Below are 25413 nucleotides of genomic sequence, written 5' to 3' on the forward strand. Positions count from 1 at the left end.
TAGTGTTTTCATAAATAATAATAATATTACAATAACATATGAGGCGCCTTTTATTTCCTCATAGAGGGTGAGAAAAGTAGAGTGTATCACTCGGGCGCAAAATAATTTTTGGCTCGGGCGACGTACTTTGAATCCCTCGCTACGTTTGGGATTGTACTCTACAATCCCTCACTTCGCTCTGGATTCAAACAAGCGCCCTCGCCGTAAAAATATTATTTTGCTCCCTTATGACACAATCTACTATTATGTAAACCTGTGAGGATGAAACTGCCATTGGCGCAATTAAAGTGCCATAAGCCTACTTTGTCGTATTAGTTTTTAAATTGTGCAAAACCAAATTAAATTTGAATTTCGCGGGCAGACCCGTCGCATCCACCTTAATCAATCCACTGTACGTTTGCCGTAACAGCGCTTAGTCTCTCTGCGTCGGGGTAATCGTGCCGATGTCTAAACCGATCCTCTCCAGCTACCATTCCATCCAGCATTTCCAGCTGGCTTGCTGACAACTCTTTCCACTTCATCCCTTTCACCTCCAGTACCCGGGTTGATCTATCTTCATTGTGACTGTTAGCTCCATCGTGAAACAGAGAGTGGTGTCTTGCCATGCCTGCTTTACATGGCTCTGCGGTAGAGCATCTCTGTTTTAATTGCCCATTAATCTCTGTGGCCATAGAGTCGATTGCACGGTGCAAATCGTTCTGGGGGTTGCCAGGTCGCTTATTAAGAAATCCCTTGTTTTTTAAAGTGCTGGTTTCGTCTACGAAGGCTGTGTTGGTAAACATATGAAGGTTGCCGCCGACTTTGTTCTTCGGCATCTTTTGTATCTGTAGTAAATAAAACCAAAAATTGAATTTTTTCAAAAATACCCGCCTGAGGTTTGAACAGCATTATGTCTGGTGTCAAAGTTGAAGATTTGGAAATCCATACTTACTAATATTATAAATGCGAAAGTGTGTCTGTCTGCCTTTTCATGGTCCAACAGTTTAACCGACTCTGACGAAATTTGAAACAGGGTTAGCTTATATCCCGGGGACGGACACAGGTTACTTTTTATCCCGGAAAATAAAAGAGTTCCCACGGTATTCCTAAAAACCCATCCGCTTAACCGATTTGTATGAAATTCGGTACCGAGGTAGCTTGCGTCCTTGTAATTGACATTACAAGGACGCAATTGACATTACAAGGACGCAATTGTATAATGCCTATTACATTGTAATAGGCATTATACAATGCATGATAAACTTTAACTTTAATTCTAAACTACTAACTTCTTGAAAACATATTAATAAATTCCAATCTTTTCTGTTTCGAATCAATATCAACCGCTTTTCTTGCCGCCATTTTCCCATCTCCCTCCAATTGTCTTTTCTTTTTTTAATTCAACTCTAGGCAAAGGTAAAATCGCACAGAATGTACATGCAAAGCCCATTAATATGATACCCCACTTGGTATTGTTATCTTGCTTTGAAAATTGAAAATCCTTCATCCAAGATTGAAACACATTTAATTTTTTTAAATTATGTCATAACAAACATATGTCAATTTTTTTTTAATTATGACATATTCGCGGTTTTCAGATTTATTCCTGTACTTGTGCTATATTACCTAGGTACCTACCTGTCAAATTTCATGATTCTAGGTCAACGGGAAGTACCCTATAGGTTTCTTGACAGACACGACGGACGGACGGACGGACAGACAGAGTGATCCAATAAGGGTTCCGTTTTTCCTTTTGAGGTACGGAACCCTAAAAATGATAGCACTGTACAGTGTACATACCTCTTGCAATTTGTCGACCACAAGGCTGTGTCCCGTGTTGACGCCGATGCTGCCGACTCGTTCGATGCTGCTGGACCGGTGGTACGGCCGCAGCGCCGACACCGCCCGAGATATTCCCACCTGAATTACATTTATTCCCTTCGTTAAAAAGAAATCAGTATTTTTACAGTTGTTGCTTCGTACCTACTTAGTATTATCCTGCTTCCGTCTTAGACTGCATCATCACTTACCACCAGGTGAGGTTGCAGTCAAGGGCTAACTCGTAACTGAATAAAAAAATTGAAGTATCTCAATAGACCAAACCAGAGACAATTTAGAAATTATAAATAAGTACCTTAACCCCTGTCTGGAATGTAAGTGATTTAACTTGGGACCTCTCACTTATAAGAACAAAGCATTCACCTCTGTGCCAGGAAGGTCGTCAAGTGTCTACTTTTTAAAGCAATTTAATACCACTTGCTTTGACGGTGAAGGTAAACTTCGCAAGGAAGCCTGCATGCCTGAGAGTTCTCCATAATTTCTCCAAAGGCGTGTGAAGGCTGCCAACGCACTTACCCAGCATGGTCTAAGGTCTCTATATCATCTCCTGATCCTGTGGGTGGTGAGGTTCGCGCCCAGCAACTCTTCGTAGGGCTCCAGTTCGGCCACAGCAGGGCCATTGTCACCAGGTGCCCCACTTGCCAGGTAGAGCCCTGTTGTGGCAATTCATCTCACCTGACCATATCTGATCCTGGGCTCAGTGAGACCCGTGCCCAGCACCTCCTCGTATGGCTCCATGCGGATGGGTAGCACCAGGTCGAACAGCCACAGCAGTGCCGTGGTCACCAGGACGCCCCAGCTCGCCAGCCAGGCACAGCCCTGTTGTGGAGAGACACCTCACCTGGCCATGTCTGATCCTGTGCTCGGTGAGGTCCGCGCCCAGCAGCTCCTCGTAGGGCTCCATGCGGATGGGTAGCACCAGGTCGATCAGCCACAGCAGCGCCATGGTCACCAGGGCACCCCAGCTCGCCAGGCAGATGCCTGTCAACGACTGCACACCTAACAAGTACCAGCCGCCTCCTGGTGGGATGAACAGAACATACGCCGGCGTTAAGAAAAGTCCATGTTTTTAGGGTTCATGTATACGAGCTTCTTTATTCCACCATAACTTTTAAATGTCTGAATAGTTTTAGATGTATGGGATATCGCTAGAATCCTTACATAATCGTACCGAGTAATATTGGCTATAAGTTTTTAAACGAACACACTTTCGCCATTGGAATTTTCGGAAAATAGGCTTGCAATTGACGAAAATCATGCCTAAGGAACAAAGTACCGATGATGTCTAGGTTAGACCGCGTTTGCGTCAATTCATAGCTTGGAGGTACCTTTGAAGAGTCCAGATCTTCCGTTGGTAGTATCCATCGGTATCGGATTGTCTGCGAATAGTCCCACTGCGATCACACCTGGAAAACCATATTTTTTGTCATGAAAAAAGCCAATTTAATAGTTAAGTTTACTTTCATGATAATAGGTGGCGCTATTGTAAGTTTGCTCGCGGTTATAATTTGTCTTAAGTTGTTTTTTTTAAAGAATATTAGTCATTTTAATCATAACTAACATACCCCTTTCCCCTCCAACTAAGCGTTAAGCTTGTGCTAGGAGTGGGTACGACAATAGTGCAGCGGGTGGGCTTTGAACCGTCGACCTTTCGGATTTCAGTCCGCTCCTATAACCGTTGAGCTATTGAGGCTTAAGTTAAAATTAGGGAATTCAATGTTTTAAGTTTACTGATAATAATATATGAATACTAATAATATACTAGCGACCCGCCCCGGCTTAGCGTGGCTTTAGGTACCAGACTAACATAAATGTTTGAAGCCTCAATAGCTCAACGGTTATAGGAGCGGACTGAAATCCGAAAGATCGGCGGTTCAATCCCCACCCGTTGCACTATTGTCGTACCTACTCCTGGCACAAGCTTTACGCTTAGTTGGAGGGGAAAGGGGAATGTTAGTCATGATTAAAACGGCTAATATTCTTGTTTTTTTAATGTAGGTTATATTATGTACTTTGGATTTCAGTCTTTACTACGATTTTCGATACCAGGCTACATAAATATAAGGTCATACCCCACAACCCACAAGCGCCGTGTACCGCCGAGGCGCCGACAGGGTCATCGACCTTCATCTTGTCAAACATGGGCGCAGCCATCGACGCTATGGCGGCGCCTATCATTCCTATCACGAGAGACTCCCATGCGCGGAAAAGGAAACAGCCAGCTGAAAAAATGAAATAGCCAGTTGAGAAATGAAGCAGCCAGCTGAAAAAATGAAGCAGCCAGCTGAAAAATGAAACAGCCAGTTGAAAAAATGACCTACTCTCTGTGGCCCATCAATGGTTTTTATTATTTTTCCCGCTGTGAAAACAGGGATGGTTTTCCCAATTTCTCATTCAGTTAAAATTAAATAAAACTTGCTCGGTTTTCAACATTTTCTCTAAACTTGAGTCAATGTCATTCAAGTGCCAAAAGATCCTTGTCGTATTCATCGATAATCCTAATATCCTAATCCTAATCCATACTAATATTATAAATGCGTAAGTGTTGATGTTTAGATGTTTGTTACTCAATCACGAAAAAACCACTGGACGGATTTGACTGAAACGAGATGGACAAAATTTGCCCCAGGCTGTACAAATACAAAATTATACAAATACAAAATATAATATTATAATAAATTCAGATAAAATATACCATTAATTTTGAATAACTATTTACATTTAAAAGCAGTCGCTGAAAATAGATAGATAGATAGATAGAAACTCTTTATTGCACACAAAAACACATATAAGGATAACAACACAGTAAGAAGAAAACAGAAAAAAACAATTGTGTGCAAAGGCGGCCTTATTGCTTGGAGCAATCTCTACCAGGCAACCTTTGCTGAAAGGAGAAGTTCTAGGAAGGGGGTTGGATAGTACCAAGTCGCAAGGATTTTTTTACAAAGATTTATATATATACTAATAAACATAAAAAAGTAATTATATATATATAATATATAAATATATATGTATATGCTATATATGACGATATAGTTACTTGCATATAATATAAAAGGGATACATATAATATAAAAAATAATAATATAAAATATTTGAAAAAAATAAGAATTCCTATAAGCTAATATTATGAACGTGAAAGTTTGTATGTATAGATGGATGTCTGTTTGTTACTCTTTCACGCAAAAACTACTGGACGGATTTGGCTGAAATTTGGAATGGAGATAGATTATACCCTGGATTAACACATAGGCTACTTTTTATCCCGGAAAATCGAAGAGTTCCCGCGGGATTTTGAAAAACGTAAATCCACGCGGATGAAGTCGCGGGCATCAGCTAGCAGATAATAGGTCGTTCTGTACGAGTAGGTCGGGTATTATAGGTATAGCGTGCTGCAGATAATAATATACCCACCTGTAATAGATACCAGAGATCCAAGAACGCTGTTTATAAGTTCCATTACATCTGCACGCCCTTTGTTCTTTATTAAACTGAACCTGTAATAACAAGACAGTGTAAATTAAAAATTTATAACACCCCCGACAAGTGAAGGTTACAGTTACTAGAAAAGAGCTGATAACTTTCAAACGGCTGAACCGATTTTCTTGGATTACAGCTAAGAACACTCTCGATCAAGCCACCTTTCAAACAAAAAAAACTAAATTGAAATCGATTCATTAGTTTAGGAGCTACCATGCCACAGACAGATACACACGTCACACTTATAACGCCCCTCTGTTTGGGTCGGGGGTTAATATCTGAAAAATTTGATGGCCCCCCATTTTCTTATTTTTTAAGATAAAAAGAAAAATTAAAACATTCGCACTCTACATAATGAGATCGTATCCACATGCTAGGGTAAGAAAAAAAATTTTTTTTTGGCTCATTTTTCCTCAGCCCCCTTAATAATAATTAAATTGAATTTTTAATTCCATATTTGGTTTTGGCCTTTGGGTCAACGTTCTCAACCAAATATCGAAATTTCACGTTTGTAACCCATTTAGTCTACGAACTAGAGACCTGTGAAATGTTTTGGGCAGAGAGACAGACGGACGAGCAGACAGACAGACAGACAGCAGAGTGACATTAATAGGGTTAATTACATGACATTAATTTTCACAAAAAAAGTGAAGGTAGTTACAGAAGGCCGAAGCAGCCACCTCCGAAAGACCCCATCATAGTCATAACGGCTGCCCGCGCTGCGTACTGCCATTTTGCGCCGCTTACCTGAAACATAGGACATCAACTACATTAACACATCAACGGACATCAACCACATCAACACATCAACGGACATCAACCACATCAACGGACATCAACCACATCAACGGACATCAACCCATAGATATGTCATCAACAACGGTAAGTTTCTAGGGGACGACCTCTTTGGCGCGTGGTGAGATGCTGTGGTCTTAAGGTGCCCACTCACTCGAACTGAACTGCAGCGGAACTGCGCGTCGCGGCAGCGCCCCGCACGATATTCTCTAGATCCGCGACGCGCGTACGTCACTGCCGCGCGTCGCGGCTGGAGAGAATATCGTGCGGGGCGCTGCCACGACGCGCAGTTCCGCTGCAGTTCAGTTCGAGTGCGTGGGCACCTTTATTGTGACGAGGAATATCTTGTACGGTACGGAACCCATCGTGCACGAGTCCGACTCGCACTTTTTTTTATTAATTCATATACAAGTTAGCCCTTGACTGCAATCTCACCTGGTGGTAAGTGATGATGCAGTCTAAGATGGAAGCGGGCTAACCTGGAGGGGTATGGTAGTATATTAAACTCATACTCCTTTGGTTTCTACACGGCATCGTATCGGAACGCTAAATGGCTTGGCGGCACGGCTTTGCCGGTAGGGTGGTAACTAGCCACGGCCGAAGCCTCCCACCAGACCAGACCAGAAATTTAAAAATTACAAAATTCAAAACCCCTGCTGGGATCGAACCCGGGACCTCCCACTAATAAGACCACTGCGCGAGGGAAGCCGCCGGCTTTTATTTTCCCGCCCGCCCGCCCGCGACTTCGTCCGCGTGGATTTCCAACTATGGGAGCTGTTTTATTTTCCGGAATAAAAAGTTGCCTATGTCAATTACAGGGACGCAAGCTACGTCGGTACCTTTCATACAAATCGGTTAAGCGGATGGGTTTTAGGAATCCCGTGGGAACGCCTTGATTTTCCGGGATAAAAGTATATGTCCGTCCCCGGGATATAAGCTGACCCTGTACCAAATTTCGTCAGAATCGGTTAAGCAGTTGGGCCGTGAAAAGGTAGAAGACAGACAGACACACTTTCGCATTTATAACATTAGTATGGATGGATAGAGTTCTGTGTGGATTTCAGTCGACAACTGACAAGATCAATTAAGTGACAATTAGGTTTACTAGCGTGCTAGTAAATTGCAGCCATTTTGTTTTTAGCGATAAATCTTTGAAATGGCGGCCGATTACGAACAATCACCATTCTATGTGGGTAATCAGCTCGATTTAAAACCAATTTTAGGAATTATGTATTCAGACTTCAGATGATCTACTAAACTGTGGATTTATCTAGATAAGCTGACTGACTGAAATGTCAACGTAGGACTCAAAAGGCCATACTTGAGATTTTGCATGTAGATTTATTAGGGACTAGCGACCCGCCCCGGCTTCGCACGGGTGGACACTACCACGAAAAATCCTATCTATTTTTCGGGATAAAATATAACCTATACGGATTCGGAAGAATCCCTCTAAGTAATGGTAAAAGAAATTTTGAAATCGGTCCAGCAGTTTTTGAGCCTATTCAATACAAACATACAAAAATACAAAGGTTTCCTCTTTATAATATTAGTAGGTATAGAAGTATAGACTAGCTGATGCCCGCTACTTCGTTCAACTGGATATAGGCTTTTAACAAGTGTAAATTAAAAATTTTCAACACCCCCGACAAATCATTTTCAAATAAATAATTATGTTAGGCAACGTCCATCTTGACAGCTTGACATTTGTCAATTGACACTTGAATATTATGAACCTAAGGGTTATCTAACCTTTTCTACAAGAAAACTAGAAAAGAGCTGATAACTTTTAAATGGCTGAACCATTTTTTTTGGATTATAGCTAAGAACAGTCTCGATCAAGCCACCTTTCAAACAAAAAAAAGTAAATTAAAATCGGTTCATTAGTTTATCGCTACGGTGCCACAGACAGATACACAGATACACACGTCAAACTTATAACACCCTGATTGCACTTCGTGGCTCAAAATATTAAAACAACTTGGTTTCGAATTCACAGGACTGAATTTAATTATTTTTAAGGGAACAGAAAAGAGTTATAGTACTGAGTACTGACAGCTTAACCTTATGACAACAAGAAGAAAAACAAAAAATAGTTAAAATAAAAAGTTGTTCATTTGCTCCGCACTTTTGTCAGGCGCTATCTTGAACATGCCCCCGGGCGTTGAGGGCTGCGCCGTCAACCACTTTAATTTACATCACTAATTGGTAACGGACAAATCCGAGTAAACGATCTTCTTACGATCCCACTGGCGGTTTTCACGTCAGCCACTCGTGCGACTTGATCTGGGCCGGGAAAAAGTGCCACAATTCGACCCAGTTTCCACCTTAACGGAGGCAGGTTCTCCTCCTTCAGAAGGACCAACGAATTGAGTTCCAATGAGTGGTATGGTGTCTGCCATTTTGTACGTTTCTGCAGTTCCGAAACGTACTCCTTGCTCCATCGTGCCCAGAAATGCTGCCGGAGTTGCTCAATCCGTTGGTATCTCGTAAGATGTGTGTCCGCTTTGCCGTCTTGGTAATCTTCAGTCGGAATCGCTGTGAGTGGACGTCCAATTAAAAAATGGCCGGGGGTCAGTGGGGTCAAATCTTCTGGATGCGAAGACAAAGGAGTGAGTGGTCGCGAATTTAAAATTGCCTCAATTTGTGTTAAAGTCGTATACAATTCTTCGAAAGTTAAATGACAATTGCCTAGCACTCGCAATAAATGAAATTTTGTGGATTTCACCCCCGCCTCCCAAATACCGCCAAAATGTGGAGAATACCCCGGAATAAAGTGGAAATTTATTCCTTCATTTGAAAGCTCACTGGACAGTGAGTCAGAATTTTGTTGCAAAAACTTAGTTAGACTGTTGTACGCTCCAACAAATGAACTTCCGTTATCAGAATACAGATGGCGTGGTTTTCCTCGACGAGCCACTAATCGGCGGAGAGTTAGAATGTAGCTATTACTTGTCAAGTCTCCCACCAATTCCAAATGAATGGCCTTTGTAGTGAAACATATAAAAATGGCGATGTACACCTTCACAACACGACAACCACGTCCTTGACGACTTGCGGAAGATATAGGGCCCGCATAGTCAACGCCAACGGTTTCAAAGGGGTAACCACCGGGAGTAAGACGCCGTCGCGGTAAATCACCCATAATAGGAGCTACAACACTTCCTTTCATTCGTGTGCATCTAATGCAACGACGATAAGTAGATTTTGCTAAATTACGGCCACCGATTGGCCAGTAAACCTCTCTGATCGATGCCAACAATAATTGTGGCCCAGCGTGCATAAGCTTCGTATGTTCGTATTTAAATAATAACTGAGTAAATCGATGAGTGGACTGTAAAATTAAAGGATGTTTTTTATCATACGAAAAATCTGAGTTTCTGATACGACCGCCAACTCGCATTAAATTATTCTCATCTAAAAACACGTTGAATTTTAATAAAGCACTCTTCGCAGGCAAGTTTTTCTTATTCAATAAAAGATCATACTCGGTAAAGGATTCCTTCTGAGATGTGCGAATAATGACGTTTAATGAATTATTTAATTCAGTTTCAGTGAGAAAATTGGTTGTAGCGCGTCGTCCTCTACATGCTTCAACAAAACGTAGCATATACGCTACTGCACGTCTAAGCCTATTGAAATTAGAAAAACGATCAAATTCAATAAATTCGGATGGATTTTCCGTCTTAACTAAACATGACAATTCAGTACGCGTTTCGGGTAGCGACTCGGAACGTACTGACGTAGAAGGCCAATAGCTATTAGGTTCCTTCAAAAAAGTTGGTCCTGACCACCACATATCGAGAGACTGAATAGTGTCAACACTAACTCCACGTGACACATAATCCGCTGGGTTTTCCTCAGTAGGAACGTGTCGCCATACGCAATCACCGGTCTTTTCTAAAATATCTCCGACGCGATTACGAACAAATGTGTGTAACTTACTTGGCAACATCTTAAGCCAACCCAATACAATAGTGGAGTCGGTCCAAAAAACGGTACACGCTGCTTTGACTCTTAGCGAGCTGATAACCTTTTCATACAGCTTAGCTGCAACCTGAGCCCCGCAAAGCTCAAGCCTAGGGATAGTTGTGGCTTTAATGGGTGCCACCCTACTCTTAGCAAGTAATAATCGCACTAAGATTCTGCCACTACTATCAATGCTACGGACGTAAAGACACGCACCGTAAGCCCTTTCCGAAGCGTCGGAAAATACGTGAAATTCTAATCGCATGAACGAATCTATTAACACGCGGCGTGGTACACGTAGATTATTCAAAACATGCAGGTTTTTAATTGCTTCGCACCAAGCTTCTTGAATCTCCGGCGTCAATGGATCATCCCACGATAAATTTTGTAACCACAAGCTTTGCAGTATTATTTTTAATTTAATAACAACCGGAGAAACCAGCCCTAATGGATCGAATATCTGGGAAATGACAGAAAGGATATCACGTTTTGAGTTTCCCTTCACTGCGATCGAAGTACCGATCGGAAAATGCAACTCATCAGATTCAGGTTGCCATCCTAAACCTAATGTTTTGCTTGGCTCATTACCGCCTACATTTAAATCATGCGTGGACTCAGTGGACTCTGAAACTAACTGAGGCTCATTAGACTTCCACTTTCTCAGTGGCAAGCGAGCAGAGGCGAGGGTAGCCGTTACTTCACTACGAATGTTCCGCACTACGTTCAAATCATCCCCGCCACTCAACAGATCATCGACGTAAAAATCATGAAGGATGATTTCAGCGATCTGATTGTCCTTACATTCAAGTCCTAGCTGCTTAAGGCATCTGGTAGCAAGAAAAGGTGCACTTGCTGTACCATACGTTACAGTATTTAATTCAAATGCCTTAAGTGGTTGGTTAGGGTTGTCACGCCATATTATACGCTGTAAGTACCTATCGTCAGGATGCACAAGTATCTGCCGATACATTTTCTCCACGTCGGCTAAAATGACGTACTTGTGTTGCCTAAATCTCAGAAGAATGGACAGAAGATCGTCCTGTACCGTTGGACCTACCATCTGAATACTGTTTAGACTAATATTAGTGCTGGTGGTAGAGGAACTAGCGTTAAATACGGCCCTTAATTTTGTGGTTGCACTGCTCTCACGCAACACACCATGATGTGGGATAAAATGTGCATTACTATCCAAACTAAGTTCACATTCTGACATGTGACCCAACGACTGATATTCTGACATGAACTCGCGGTACATTTCATAAAGTTTTGGTTGTTTGAGAAGCCTGCGTTCTAAAGAAAAAAAACACTGCTTGGCTCGTTGTAAAGAATCACCTAAAACACTAGGATTTTCTTTTAATGGGATTCTCACACAAAAACGACCGTCTTCTAAGCGAGTAGTGTTTTTTATAAAATGCTCCTCACATAATTTCTGTTCCGGTGAATAAGTAGATAAATTTGAAATATTTACTTCTTCTAAATTCCAAAAACGCGCGAGTTGATTCTGTATATCTTGATTTTGTATATCAGTGGTTGAATTAGTGTTGACGTAATTACATTGAATAGGGTTAGGTAGATATGATGTAAAAAATCTATTATTCATCGGGCCAGAGATTATCCACCCTAACCTAGTCTCGCAAAGAGTAGGTTTATCATCGCCTAAATTAATTCTTTGCGATCCTATAATGTGCCAGAAAATATCAGCACCTAATATTAAATCCACTGACGCCGGTGCGTAGAAATGAGGATCCGCTAAGCAAACGTCAGTAGGTAGATTGAGTTTTGAAATGTCGAGCGAACGACACGGTACATTATCTGTTAACGAAGGCAAAACAAAACAATGTAAATTAGTCATAAATGTGTCATTTAACGACTTCAACCGTAAACGACACATTTTATTAATATGCGTGGATGCATTATTAATACCCAGTACAGATTGATCGATATGATTATAAGGCAGATTTAACTGACGAAACATCTTTTCTGACAGTAGGCTGGAAGTGCTACCAGAATCCAAAACAGCGCGTCCGATATGTTCGCGATTATTTGAATCATATAACTTAACTAACGCAGTCGATAATAGAACGTCCCCGCGACGACTATTTACATTAAGACTCGCGGACGACACGCTCGCTGATAAGGTTAAGTTATTACTTGGATTGGTGGTGGAGGGAGTCGCGCTGACACTTTCAGTGCTCTCGCTACGCACAGCCGGCTTCTGCTTGTCTGTAACATGTATTAAAACTGAGTGCTTTCTTTTACAAATTTTACATCCATTTTTCTTACAATTATTTGAAAAATGAGATTTCGAAAAACAGTTGAAACAAACCTTAAAAGTAGGTAATAATTGCAGGCGCTCTTCATTACTTAACGCTAAAAATTGAGGGCAAGTACTCAATTTATGCATGGCACTGCATTTGGGACAAAAGTCCTTTGAACTTGAATTATTATCATTCGTTTGTGTTGTCACCATAGCCTTTACTTTTGACGATTTATGATTTGAGTTATGTTGAGGCGTCTGACGCGAAAATTCAATTGTATCAAGTATATTCGTACGCATTCTTACGAAATCTAGGAAGTCTTGTAGCTCTATACGTTTGTTGCTGTCCAAGCGGCCTTTGTACTCTTCCCATTCACGATAAGTTTTACTGTCCAACTTATGTGTGATAATGTAAATGAGAAGCGTATCCCACTGTTTAACAGGCTCGCCTAATGATTCTAAAGCACGGAGGTTTTTATTTAATTGATCTAAAATGTGCTTTAAATTAGTAGCGGATTCCCGTGTGACCGGTTCGATATTAAATAAAGCAGCAACATGGTTTTGTATCAACAAACGCTTATTATCGAATCGATCACACATAAGTTTCCATGCTACATTATAATTACTAGATGAGAACTCAATGGATGAAATTACCACAGCGGCAGACCCCTCTAATGATGTTCTTAAATAGTGGAATTTATTAACATCATCTAAGTCGTCATTGTTGTGAATAAGACTGGTAAAGGTGTCTCTGAACTCCAGCCAGTTATTATATGCCCCACTAAATTTGGGGAGCTGGATGGTAGGTAACTTGACCGGGTTTAGTTTGCCAGAGTGTGAACCATAATCAGTAGGGAGCGGCACTTGGGACCGTTTGTAATTTGCCAGCATCTCTTGTCCCTGACTTAGTGCCTTGTAGTACCTACATTCGAACTCCTCACGTTCAGCCAACTGTTGGTCAATGTTATCTGAGATGCACTCTAACCGTGTTTGAGTTTCATCGTATTGAGCGTACAACATATCCAACTTACCTATGCGTAATTCCAACTCACTAATGTCCTTAGTAGTTGGTGAAGCTGTGCTACTGTCCAGTGATTTCAAATAGCCAGAAAAAATTGTGATCCGACCTTTATAACTGCTTCGTTTCTTAGTTAACTCAGCAATTTCTCTCACAATTTCAGTCTTTTCTGCCATATTTGGGAGATGGTTGTAAAATCCTGGAATTTGATACAGAATTCGCTTAAATAACTATATAAACAAGTTCTTATTTTACACTTAGACACCTAAAAAACAAAAATAATTTATAAAATAATTCAATGTCAAAAGTTTGTAAAAATCTTTAAGGTTAAGTAGTACCTAGTTTGTAAATTTAAGCAATATTACAATGTGTAATCTATGTCTATTTGGCTGTAAACATGCTACTTAATGTTGAATGTTGAAATATATTTAATCTAGGCAGAAATATTGTCACAATTTAACAGTTTTAAGTTCAACTTTTACTACAATTTACCACAATGTAACATGTACAACATAACCTAACTAAACAAGATTTTCTTTGAAATAACAAATTTACAAACATCCTATTAACACAAAAGGGCTAAGGCACAAATTATACCGACTTTGTCCGAGATTCACTCCTGAAATTCTTTCCAAATTCGTTCTTTGTCCAAATGACCTCCACAGCCACTAGCCACGCCTGTAGCGAATTTTAATTTTCTTGATTATTGATTTCTGGCGCAAATCTGGGCTCGAAGCTGACCAATGATTGCACTTCGTGGCTCAAAATATTAAAACAACTTGGTTTCGAATTCACAGGACTGAATTTAATTATTTTTAAGGGAACAGAAAAGAGTTATAGTACTGAGTACTGACAGCTTAACCTTATGACAACAAGAAGAAAAACAAAAAATAGTTAAAATAAAAAGTTGTTCATTTGCTCCGCACTTTTGTCAGGCGCTATCTTGAACACACCCCTCTTTTTGGGTCGGGGGTTAAAAATCCCCTGGGAAGTCATTGATTTTCCGGGATAAAAGTAGCCTATATATTAATCCAGGGTATAATCTATCTCCATTCCAAATTTCAGCCAAATCCGTCCAGTAGTTTTTGCGTGAAGGAGTAACAAACATACATCCATCTATACATACAAACTTTCACGTTCATAATATTAGCAGGATTAGTAGTAAAACAAGGAAAAGTTATAGTTTCGTCCTGTTTATCTGTCTGTATGTTAGGACCCGTCAGAGCCGTTTTTAGGGCTCCTTAAGTACCTTAAAAGGAAAAAGGAACCTTAATAGGATCACTTTTTAACCCCCGACCCAAAAAGAGGGGTGTTATAAGTTTTACGTGTGTATCTGTGTATCTGTCTGTGGCATCATAGCGCCTAAACGAATGAACCGATTTTAATTTAATTTTTTTTTTTGTTTGAAAGGTGGCTTGATCGAGAGTGTTCTTAGCTATAATCCAAGAAAATCGGTTCAGCCGTTTGAAAGTTATCAGCTCTTTTCTAGTTACTGTACCTTCACTTGTCGGGGGTGTTATAAATTTTTAATTTACACTTGTTTGTAAGTAGTTCTATCTGTCTGTGCCGTCTGTCGTGTCTCTCAAGAGAACCTATAGGGTACTTCCCGTTGACCTAGAATCATGAAAGGCAGGTAACAAAGCAATGTCCTATAATATAATACAAGAAAGGGAAAACTCCGAAAACCGTGAAGTTTTGGTTAAATAAGCAACTAATATTACATTGATTACTCTTAATCCACGCAAAAACTACTGGACTGATTTGGCTGTAATTTAGAATGGAGATAGATTATACCCCGTACCTATTAACTAACACATAGGCTGTTTTTTATCCTGGAAAATTAAAGGGTTTCTACGGGAATTTTAAAGAACCTATATCCACGCGAACAAAGACATATCTAAGTACTTTTTTTTAAGACTAGCTGACGCCCGCGACTTTGTCCGCGTGGATTTAGGTTTTTCAAAATCCCGGGAGAACTCTTTGGTTTTCCGGGATAAAAAGTAGCCTATGTGCTAATCCAGGATATTATCTACCTCCATTCCGAATTTCAGCCAAATCCGTCCAGTGGTTTTTGCGTGAAGGAGTAACAAACATACACAAACACACACACACATACAAACTTTCGCCTTTATAATATTAGTGTGATTAATATTTAATAAATAAAATTGAAGTATCGCGTCTGTTTGAACAGGCTAATCTTCGGAATGGCTAAACCTATTTTGACAGGACTTTCACAGACAAGAAGAGTAACATAGGCTATTTTTTAACCGACTTTGAAAAATGGAGTTGTGTTTTTCTACCTATGTACTACACTGATATCTCCGAGATTTCTGAACAGATTTGCGTAATTTTTTTTAATCGTTAAGGGAACTTTGCGATATTGTTCGATAAAATATTTGGATTCTAACTCCACAATCCTGATGCTGCAGGGTACCTGACCAACCCACGCGGGCGAAGCTGCAGGCATCTAGTCTATACCTACATCTATACATATAATAAAATTGTAGAAAAGTGGTGTCTGTACAATGGAAATATATGTCGGCGGTACCGACTTTTAGCTGTCAATACTTTGCTCACTGAGCATTACGTCATCTCCCCACTGTCGTCGTTGGACTATAAAATCAGACACGCTGTGCGTAGCGAGGCATTATTCGTCCGGTTGTTGCCGAGGACACTTCTCAGTAGGAATAGTCTGTCGTACTGTAGGTTTTAGAGTAGTGGTTACCTAAAGTGGTACTGTTGGTTAAACGAGTTGTTATTGTGGTGGTTAGGTTAGATGGTTGGTTTGGGACCGGTGTAAGGGGTGGAGGAGCCGGTCTAGGTAGGTTAGGTTAGGTTTACCTAGTTACGCTGGTAGTTGTGACATGCAGTAAACGGAAGTATTGTTCTTAACACGTCTGAAGATCGCCTAGTGATCGAAGCAGACCCTAAGGATCTCCGCCCGCCTTCATCTATTCTTAAACAATCCTCGGCTCGATCCGACATCAGAAGCGGGATGAACCGTGGAGCCTCTTCAGCTCCACCTAACCACATCGAAGAAAATAGCTGGCTTGTTGCAAGGTCGAGCCAAAACTCTGGAAACGAGTGGTTAATGGTGACAAAGACAAGGACATCTGATTCAAGTCCAGGAGGTGAAAGCTACAGGTAATCTGCACTTTTTCAAAATCTTAATATTGCCGCTTTGTGTGTGTGACGTAAGTTGAGGACAGGGGCCTCCTTACTTTTGTGTTTTGTGACGTTTGTGTGTGTGACGTAAGTTGAGGACAGGGGCCTCCTTACTTCTGTGTTTTGTGACGTTTGTGTGTGTGACGTAAGTTGAGGACAGGGGCCTCCTTACTTCTGTGTTTTGTAAGTTGAGGACAGGGGCCTCCTTACTTTTGTGTTTTGTGTCGTAAGTTGAGGACAGGGGCCTCCTTACTTTTGTGTTTTGTGACGTAAGTTGAGGACAGGGGCCTCCTTACTTTTGTGTTTTGTGACGTAAGTTGAGGACAGGGGCCTCCTTACTTTCACTATTAGTCGTGTCCAACGAGGATGAGGGCTTCCGTGCGTAATCTGTTTCGTACAACGGTACTGTGTTCTTTTTTTTTCTTTGGCAGGTCGAGGGCGACCTGTGGTCAGAATGGCCATGTCGGCGCTGATTTACGAAGGCGAGCACGAACGCGCACGAGCAATATCGGACAATCCATGAATCAGGGACGGTGGGGACGGACCGGTCACCAGCTAGCTCCCGAGGACGGTCGCGCGTCAGAATGGCCGTGACGCGACGATGTTAAAAGAGTTTTACTGTCATAGACACCGCACAGTTACAGTTAACCACATACCCTTAACAACAACCAAAAAAAAAAAAAAAAATGACGCGACGATGTTAAAAGAGTTTTACTGTCATAGACACCGCACAGTTACAGTTAACCACATACCCTTAACAACAACCAAAAAAAAAAAAAAAAAATTTTGTTTTTAAGTTCAGTTAGATGCCAAGAAATTAATTACTCAGTTAGACGCCACCGAGTTTCTTGCTGGTTCTTCTCGCTAGGTTGTGGCATTCCGAACCAGTGGTAAATTCGTTTTGAATAATGATTGATTAAGAGTTGCAATAACAATTGCGCTCTAATCATATGAACTGTAGTTTAGAATCGGTTGAACTAACTTTCGCGTCGCGACATGTCAGTAGATGAGTTCTTGTAATTAGGTTTTGGTTCTTCTCGCAGTGTTAGCCTATTTTTTAGACAGATGATCAGTTGAAAGTGATTTCTTAACCTAGGTTGGTTGTGTCAACTTCCTAAGTGTTGAGATGTAATGAATTAGCCAAGCCAAAGAGCCCTAGAAAAAGCCGTGATGGTCAGAATCATAATCAATAGCATTGTACGTTAATTATTGTAATGTTTCTGGTTTACGGAGGTTTACTGACTGAGGGGACGCTGATGTCCGGTCCACTAGTGTTGAGTGGTTGAGGGGACATTGATGTCCAGGTTTAGAATGAGAAAGATGTTCATTGACAGTTAACTGCTAGTCAGGATAGACGAGCGGTATAGTGACTTTGTGGTTATGGTTTTGTCCTCACATGCTTTGTGACATTTAGCGTACGAGGACGTACGCAGGTCAGAATGGCCGTGTCGGCGGTACCGACTTTTAGCTGTCAATACTTTGCTCACTGAGCATTACGTCATCTCCCCACTGTCGTCGTTGGACTATAAAATCAGACACGCTGTGCGTAGCGAGGCATTATTCGTCCGGTTGTTGCCGAGGACACTTCTCAGTAGGAATAGTCTGTCGTACTGTAGGTTTTAGAGTAGTGGTTACCTAAAGTGGTACTGTTGGTTAAACGAGTTGTTATTGTGGTGGTTAGGTTAGATGGTTGGTTTGGGACCGGTGTAAGGGGTGGAGGAGCCGGTCTAGGTAGGTTAGGTTAGGTTTACCTAGTTACGCTGGTAGTTGTGACATGCAGTAAACGGAAGTATTGTTCTTAACACGTCTGAAGATCGCCTAGTGATCGAAGCAGACCCTAAGGATCTCCGCCCGCCTTCATCTATTCTTAAACAATCCTCGGCTCGATCCGACATATATTAAAAAAAAGTAGCAGGGGTTGTTATTATATCGATGCCGAACCCGAAATTGTAATTATTTTTTTTTTGTCTGTTTGTCTGTGTGTTTGTGCACGCTAATATCAGAAACGGCTTATTCGATTTAGATACGGTTTTCACTAATATATTGTAGTAAGCTTCACTTAACATTTAGTGTTTATTTCATGTCAATCGGTTCATAAATAAAAAAGTTATGTCAATTTAAAGAATCACGGCGAACATTTTTAACGTACACGCCTCGCGCCTGAGCGTCCGTGGCTATATAAAGCGCGCTGATTCCACGCGAACGAAGTCGCGGGCACAGCTAGTCATAAATAAATAACTGATACTCACTCCATAGGTGCTGCCAGAGTTGAAGGCCAGCCACCCCCACCACAGCACGAAGGTGCCCATGACAGCGTTGACGGGGTTGCCCAGCGGCAGCGGAGCAGTGCCTCGCGCGTAGCGACCCAAGCGTGGGCCCAGCATCAGGGCTGAGGCGAACGCTGAAGCCCCACCTGTGGACAAACGGCACTCCCGGCACTCACACAAAACGGCTATTTTAGCGATAAGGCCGCCTCTTGTACATAAATCTTTATTGTAATTTATATATTACTGTCTTGTTGGTGTACAATAAAGAATATTTTACTTTACTTTTTACTTTACTCCCAAGTCCCATTCAACTGTTGGTTTTATGAGGAACTAGCTGACGCCCGCGACTTCGTCCGCGTGGATTTAGGTTTTTTGAAATCCCGTGCGCGACTTCGTCCGCGTGGATTTAGGTTTTTAAAGATCCCGTGGGAACTGTCTGATTTTCCGGGATAAAAAGATGCCTATGTCAATTACAGGGACGCAAGCTACCTCGGTACCAAATTTCATGCAAATCGGTTAAACGGATGGGTTTTAGGAATCCCGTGGGAACTCTTTGATTTTCCGGGATAAAAAGTAGCCTATGTCGGTCCCCGGGATATAAGCTAACCCTTTACCAAATTTCGTCAGAATCGGTTTAACTGTTGGGCCGTGAAAAAGTAGCAGACAGACAGACAGACAGATAGACAGACAGACAGACAGACACACTTTCGCATTTATAATATTAGTATGGATGGTCTGGAATTACGGTGATCCTGTGCTGATTGTCAATAACTTTTTAAAATCTTTTACTCTTACTATATACTATACTGTTATATCCTGGGGACACAGGCTACTTTTTATCCCGGAAAATCAAAGAGCTCCCACGGGATTCCTAAAGATCCATCCGCTTATCCGTTTTGTATGAAATTTGGTACCGAGGTAGCTTGCGTCCCTGTGATTGACATTGGCAACTTTTTACCCCGGAAAATTAAACAGGTCCTACTAATAAAACTACTAATTAAATAGGTCTTTAAAAACCTAAATCCAGGCTGATGAAGTCACGGGCATCCTCTAGTCTATACTAATATTATAAAGAGGAAACCTTTGTATTTTTGTATGTTTGTATTGAATAGGCTCAAAAACTACTGGACCGATTTCAAAATTTCTTTTACCATTACTTAGAGGGATTCTTCCGAATCCGTATAGGCTATATTTTATCCCGGAAAATAGAAAAAATAAATGTCCACCCGTGCGAAGCCGGGGCGGGTCGCTAGTCATAAATATAGCAGAGTGGGCCGAGCGTACCAGGCTGTCAGCCAGCAGGGAGAGGTGGCAAGTGGTCGTGAAGCAAATAATACCCTTAAAAACGTCACTTCATGATAACCACGAGCGCTATGAAGAGTGTTTAGGTTCTCCTAAACCTGGTAGCATCACAGCCTAGTCTTTTTTTTTCTCTCTCGTCTGGCTTTACAAAGATTAGCCAATGTCAAGTTTGTAGTTATTTGTAACAAGTTAGTTAAACTATACAAGTATGGACCCCGTCTGTGCCGGCGCTCGCCGACACACGCACGGCACCCCCTTAGAGCGCTTTCCAGTCAGTTTTAACAAAAAACACTCCATAAAGGCAGAGCACGCCCGCCAGCTACCACCAGCACAGACGAAGTCCCAGCCTAGGCTGTGATGCTACCAGGTTATTATAAACATAGAAGAGCACTCACCGACCAAATGTACGGGGCCAGAGCCGGCGATGTCCACCGCGCCCAGCTTGTTCAAGAAGCCGTGTTTTCCCCACACCCAGCCAGCTGGTACGCAGTACACTATTGTGTTGAGGAATGAGAAGAGGCAGTAGGCTTTGAAGTCACACCTGAAACCAAAAAACCGGCCAAGTTCGCGCACCGAGGGTTCCGTACTCGGGTTCCAACATTTTGCACGATAAATCAAAAACTATTATCCATAAAAATAAATAAAAAAACTGTTTTAGAATCTACAAGTAAAGCCCTTTCATATGATACCCCACTTGGTATGGTTATCTTACTTTGAAAATTTAAACACATTTTAATAATTTTTTTAATGATGTAACCACAAATTCACGGTTTTCAGATTTATTCCTGTATTTGTGCTATGACCTACCTACCTGCCAAATTTCATGATTCTAGGTCAACAGGAAGTATCCTATAGGTTTCTTGACAGACAGACAGACAACAAAGTGATCCTATAAGGGTTCTGTTTTTCCTTTTGAGGTACGGAACCCTAAAAATCTTGAATCCAGCGTTCTGGTTACACTTTCTTCTTCTTCTTCTCTCTGGACTGGTTTCCGTCTCTTGTGCGTGCGTTGCCTCTCTACGCCGAAGTCTTCACTCCAGCCATCCAAGCTCGCTCCAGAAGCCGAGTAGACCTCCCAGGTTGCCGAGGGCCTGGTTACACTGTGTTTATTGGGTGTCGTGAACAGGGTGGGGGGTGGGGGTTGTGGTTACCTCTCGGCCATGGCACCACTGACGATGGTGGTGGCGGTGGTAGCAAACGACAGCTGGAAGAGGAAGGACGCGAACACCGGCCCCATGAGCGCGTCGCCCACGGGTGGGTCCACCAGGAAGTTGCCCACGCCGATGAAGGGATTCGAGAGTGGGCCTTCGCCGAACGACATCCCGTACCCGAAGATCCAGTAGGTAAGACCTGATGGTGAGAAAAAAATGACAACAGCGCCATCTATATGTGACTTAGTAAATTTATTTTTTCGTGAACGCATTTTAATTTTTTTTTTCTGTGATGTAACCATGTTCGCCGTTTTGATATTTATTTCTTTACTTGTGCTTTAATTTAACCACTTACCGCCCAGTGAGATGTCAGCCAAATTCTTCATCATTATGTTAGCTTCGTTTTTGATTGACACGCAGCCTGATTCCAACATGCCGAAACCTAAAAAAAAAAAAAAATATCAAATCATCATCACGATGATCAACCCATCGCCGGCACACTACTGAGAACGAGTCTCTTCTCAGAATGAAGAAGTCTCGGAATCGGATGGCATCGACTGAGCCAAATATCGATTTTATCAAACTACCTTCAATAAACAAATTATTTTTTAATCTTACATTATTTCCAAAAAATCAATCTCAATTTTTAACAAGATAAAATTAAACGGCACTTAAGGGTCATGAGCCCGGCCTGCCCGCGAAATTTAAATTTAATGTGGTTTTTCGCAATTTGTAAACTAATACGACAACGTAGGCTTATGGTTATTTTATTTGCGACAGTGGCAATATCATCCTCACAGGTTTATATAAAAATCTTTACTTGAAAAGATCCAGTTTGAGAAATAAATATTGCCATTGTCGCAAATAAAATAACCATAAGCCTACGTTGTCGTATTAGTTTACAAATTGCGAAAAACCAAATTAAATTTGAATTTCGCGGGCAGGCCGGGCTCATGACCCTTAAACCCGACTGCTAAGCTAATGTAAGCTGTGATAGCCTAGTGGTTAGAACGTCCGCTTCCTAATCGGAGGTCGGTGGTTCGATCCCGGGCACGCACCACTAACTTTTCAGTTATGTGCGTTTTAAGCAATTAAATATCACTTGCTTTAACGGTGAAGGAAAACATCGTGAGGAAACCTGCATGCCTGAGAGTTCTCCATGTTCTCGAAGGTGTGTGAAGTCTGCCAATCCGCATTGGGCCAGCGTGGCAGACTATGGCCTAAACCCTTCTCATTCTGAGAGGAGACCCGTACTCGGTAGTGGGGCGGAAATGGGTTGATCATGAAACCCGACTACTACCAGCGAACTGTCTGTGCTGCCGATACAAAATTGTTTTTCTGTCGCTCAGTGAACATTTTACTATACTAACTGTTGCCCGCGACTTCGTTCCCGTGGATATAGGTTTTTAGAATCCCGCGGGATCTCATAGATTTTCCGGGATAAAAAGTAGCCTATGTGTTAATCCAGGTTATAATCTATCTCCATTCCAAATTTCAGCCAAATCCGTCAAGTAGTTTTTGTGAAAGAGTAACAAGCATCCATATATCCATACATGATATACACTTTCGTGTTTATAATATTAGTATGGACTATGGATAGGATATAATTTACAAATCATATGAAATCACATTCTAAAACAGATATTTATTTATTTTTATGTAAAGTAGTTTTTGATTTATTGTGCACAATGTTGGAAAAAATACCCGAGTACGAAACCCTCAGTGCGCGAGTCTGACTCGCACTTGGCCGGTTTTTAGTGCTGTTTAACTTTATCTTGTTGAATGTTGAGAGGTGAAATTAAACATTTTACTTCGGAACCAGGACAAAGTAATATGGTTATTATACTTCCAAGGTAATCTACAATTTAACCTCTTGCGTCACCTACTTAGGATTAAGAAAGGATATTTCCTCAAAACTCCACACTAATATTATAAAGGAGAAAGTTTGTATGTGTGTGTGTGTGTGTGTGTTTATGTTTGTTACTCCTTCACGCAAAAACTACTGGACGGATTGGGCTGAAATTTAAAACGGAGATAGATTATACCCTGGATTAGCACATAGGCTACTTTTTATCCCGGAAAATCAAAGAGTTCCCACAGGAATTTTAAAAACCTACATCCACGCGAACGAAGTCGCGGGTATCAGCTAGTTTTGCTATAATTTCTTGTTTTTAACCGACTTCAAAAAAGGAGGAGGTTCTCAATTCGTCGGAATCTTTTTTTTTGTTGTTACCCGACTACGGCAAAGCCGAAAGGAAGGGTTATGATTTTATGTTCTGTAGTGTTGGTCAGGTTTGGAGACCGTAGTCCGATGTGGTAGAACCAGTTTTCGTCCATTATGTTTTTTTTAAATTACACAATATTATAAAGGCGAAAGCTTGTGTGTATGTGTGTGTTTGTGTTTGTGTGTGTGTTTGTTACTCTCACGCAAAAACTACCATATGAATTTGAATGAAATTTGGAATGGAGATAGATTATATTTTATAACTTGGAAATATGCTACTTATAGGCTACTTTTTATCCCGTAAAAATACGTAGGTCCCGCGGGATTTTGTAAACCTATATCCACGCGAATAAAGTCGCGGGCATCAGCTAGCAGATAATAAGTGTAAATTAAAAATTTGTAACACCCCCGACAAGTGAAGGTTACAGTAACTAGAAAAGAGCTGATAACTTTCAAACGGCTGAACCGATTTTCTTGGATTATAGCTAAGAAGACTCTCGATCAAGCCACCTTTCCAACAAAAAACTAAATTAAAATCGGTTCATTAGTTTAGGAGCTACTATGCCACAGACAGATACACAGATACACACGTCAAACTTATAACATTCCTCTTTTTGGGTCGGGGGTTAGTAAGAATTAAGGTTATCAAACATTTACCTGTCTGCATAGTAAATATGATAAAGGATGAAGTCAAGATCCAGTTGGTGTCTTCCAAATCGATTTCGAAGTTTTCTTGAAGTTGTACTGTAGTGTTGGTCAGGTTTGGAGATCGTAGTCCAATGTGGTACGACCAGTTTCCGTCCATTTTGGTTTTTTTTAAATAAATACTTAATATTTAATTAATAATTATTTTAGTTTTTAATTAGAACGGTCTGCTAATATTTCATTGTAAATAATTTTATTGCTATTTAAACTTTATTTAGATTTTTTAAATACTGAAAAAGTTTATTTATTTAAAATTAAATGTTCGTTTTTTATTTCAGGTCACGGCATATTGTGTTAATTATAGAAATAAAATAAAAACTTATTGAAAAATTTTTTCTTTTATTTATTTCCTTAATTTATTGGCTAATTTCATATTTATAGGCACTTATTTAGTAATTTTTTTCGTAAATTTTTATTAAAAGCTAATTTAATTTATCACAATTTTAATCTAATTTTTTTAAATCACTCTGTTAAGAAATTAGTTTTTTTTTTTCAACACAAAACACGAACATCCGTTTCCAAAATGACGACAATGAATGAAGAACTCTTGGCATTGCCTATCTTTATAAAGTAGGTTTAAGTAATAAAACCTCGTTTTTAGGGTTCCGTACCTTCGAGTGCCAACGGTACTCTATCACTGAGCGTCGGCTATCCGTCCGTCCGTCTGTATATCAGCGCGGCGGGCTATACCTCGTGAACCGTAACCCCCCGTCTACACTCTGCTCTACTCGCGCTATTAATCACGCGCGGCACTAGGTCGCTTGCCTTTGCAACGCGATGGACGTCGAAACTGTGGCAGCGTGCGCGCTATTGCATACTTACCGACAAAATAGCGAGCGATGGGCATGAACGAGGAACACGCGAGTAACGCATCCACATTCCACACTACGTCTCTGCCTCCGTTCCTCGCTTCTTCCCATACCACACGGGCAGTGTGTGGACGGGGGGGTAATAGGTAGATAGAGAGTTGAAATTTTTACAGAATATGTATTTCTATTGCCGCTATAACAAAACTTACGTACTTATAATAAAGATGGTGAATTGCAAAATGGTCACCAAGCTAATCTATACTAATATTATAAAGAGGAAACCTTTGTATTTTTGTATTTTTGTATGTTTGTATTGAATAGGCTCAAAAACTACTGGACCGATTTCAAAATTTCTTTTACCATTACTTAGAGGGATTCTTCCGAATCCGTGTAGGCTATATTTTATCCCGGTAAATAGAAAAAATAAATGTCCACCCGTGCGAAGCCGGGGCG

At 40.9% G+C, this 25413-nt stretch overlaps 1 protein-coding gene across 1 annotated transcript; it reads right to left on the reverse strand.

Moving 5' to 3' along the window:
- Window positions 1-17: 17 nt before the first annotated feature.
- Window positions 18-24303, reverse strand: LOC123879065 (putative ammonium transporter 3). The gene is made up of 12 exons (XM_045926570.1): window positions 24104-24303; window positions 21578-21664; window positions 21223-21421; window positions 20467-20612; window positions 18752-18915; window positions 5960-6045; window positions 5233-5315; window positions 3891-4040; window positions 3147-3224; window positions 2660-2838; window positions 1780-1899; window positions 18-824 (listed from the first exon to the last, which is right to left on the reverse strand). The coding sequence occupies exons 1-12, from the start codon at window positions 24249-24251 to the stop codon at window positions 378-380; spliced, it is 1887 nt and encodes a 628-aa protein (XP_045782526.1). The 5' UTR covers window positions 24252-24303; the 3' UTR covers window positions 18-377.
- Between the last annotated feature and the right edge of the window lie 1110 nt (window positions 24304-25413).

Source organism: Maniola jurtina, chromosome 27, assembly GCF_905333055.1.
Source record: "Maniola jurtina chromosome 27, ilManJurt1.1, whole genome shotgun sequence".
NCBI lineage: Eukaryota > Metazoa > Arthropoda > Insecta > Lepidoptera > Nymphalidae > Maniola > Maniola jurtina.

Excerpts from the sequence above, each read along its gene's own strand:
- LOC123879065 (XM_045926570.1), bottom strand. The coding sequence starts at position 24,251 with ATGGACGGAAACTGGTCGTACCACATTGGACTACGATCTCCAAACCTG. Across the intron at positions 21,665-24,103 it reads CATATTTACTATGCAGACAG|GTTTCGGCATGTTGGAATCA; the intron begins GTAAATGTTTGA and ends TTTTTTTTTTAG. Across the intron at positions 825-1,779 it reads TGGTCGACAAATTGCAAGAG|ATACAAAAGATGCCGAAGAA; the intron begins GTATGTACACTG and ends TATTTACTACAG.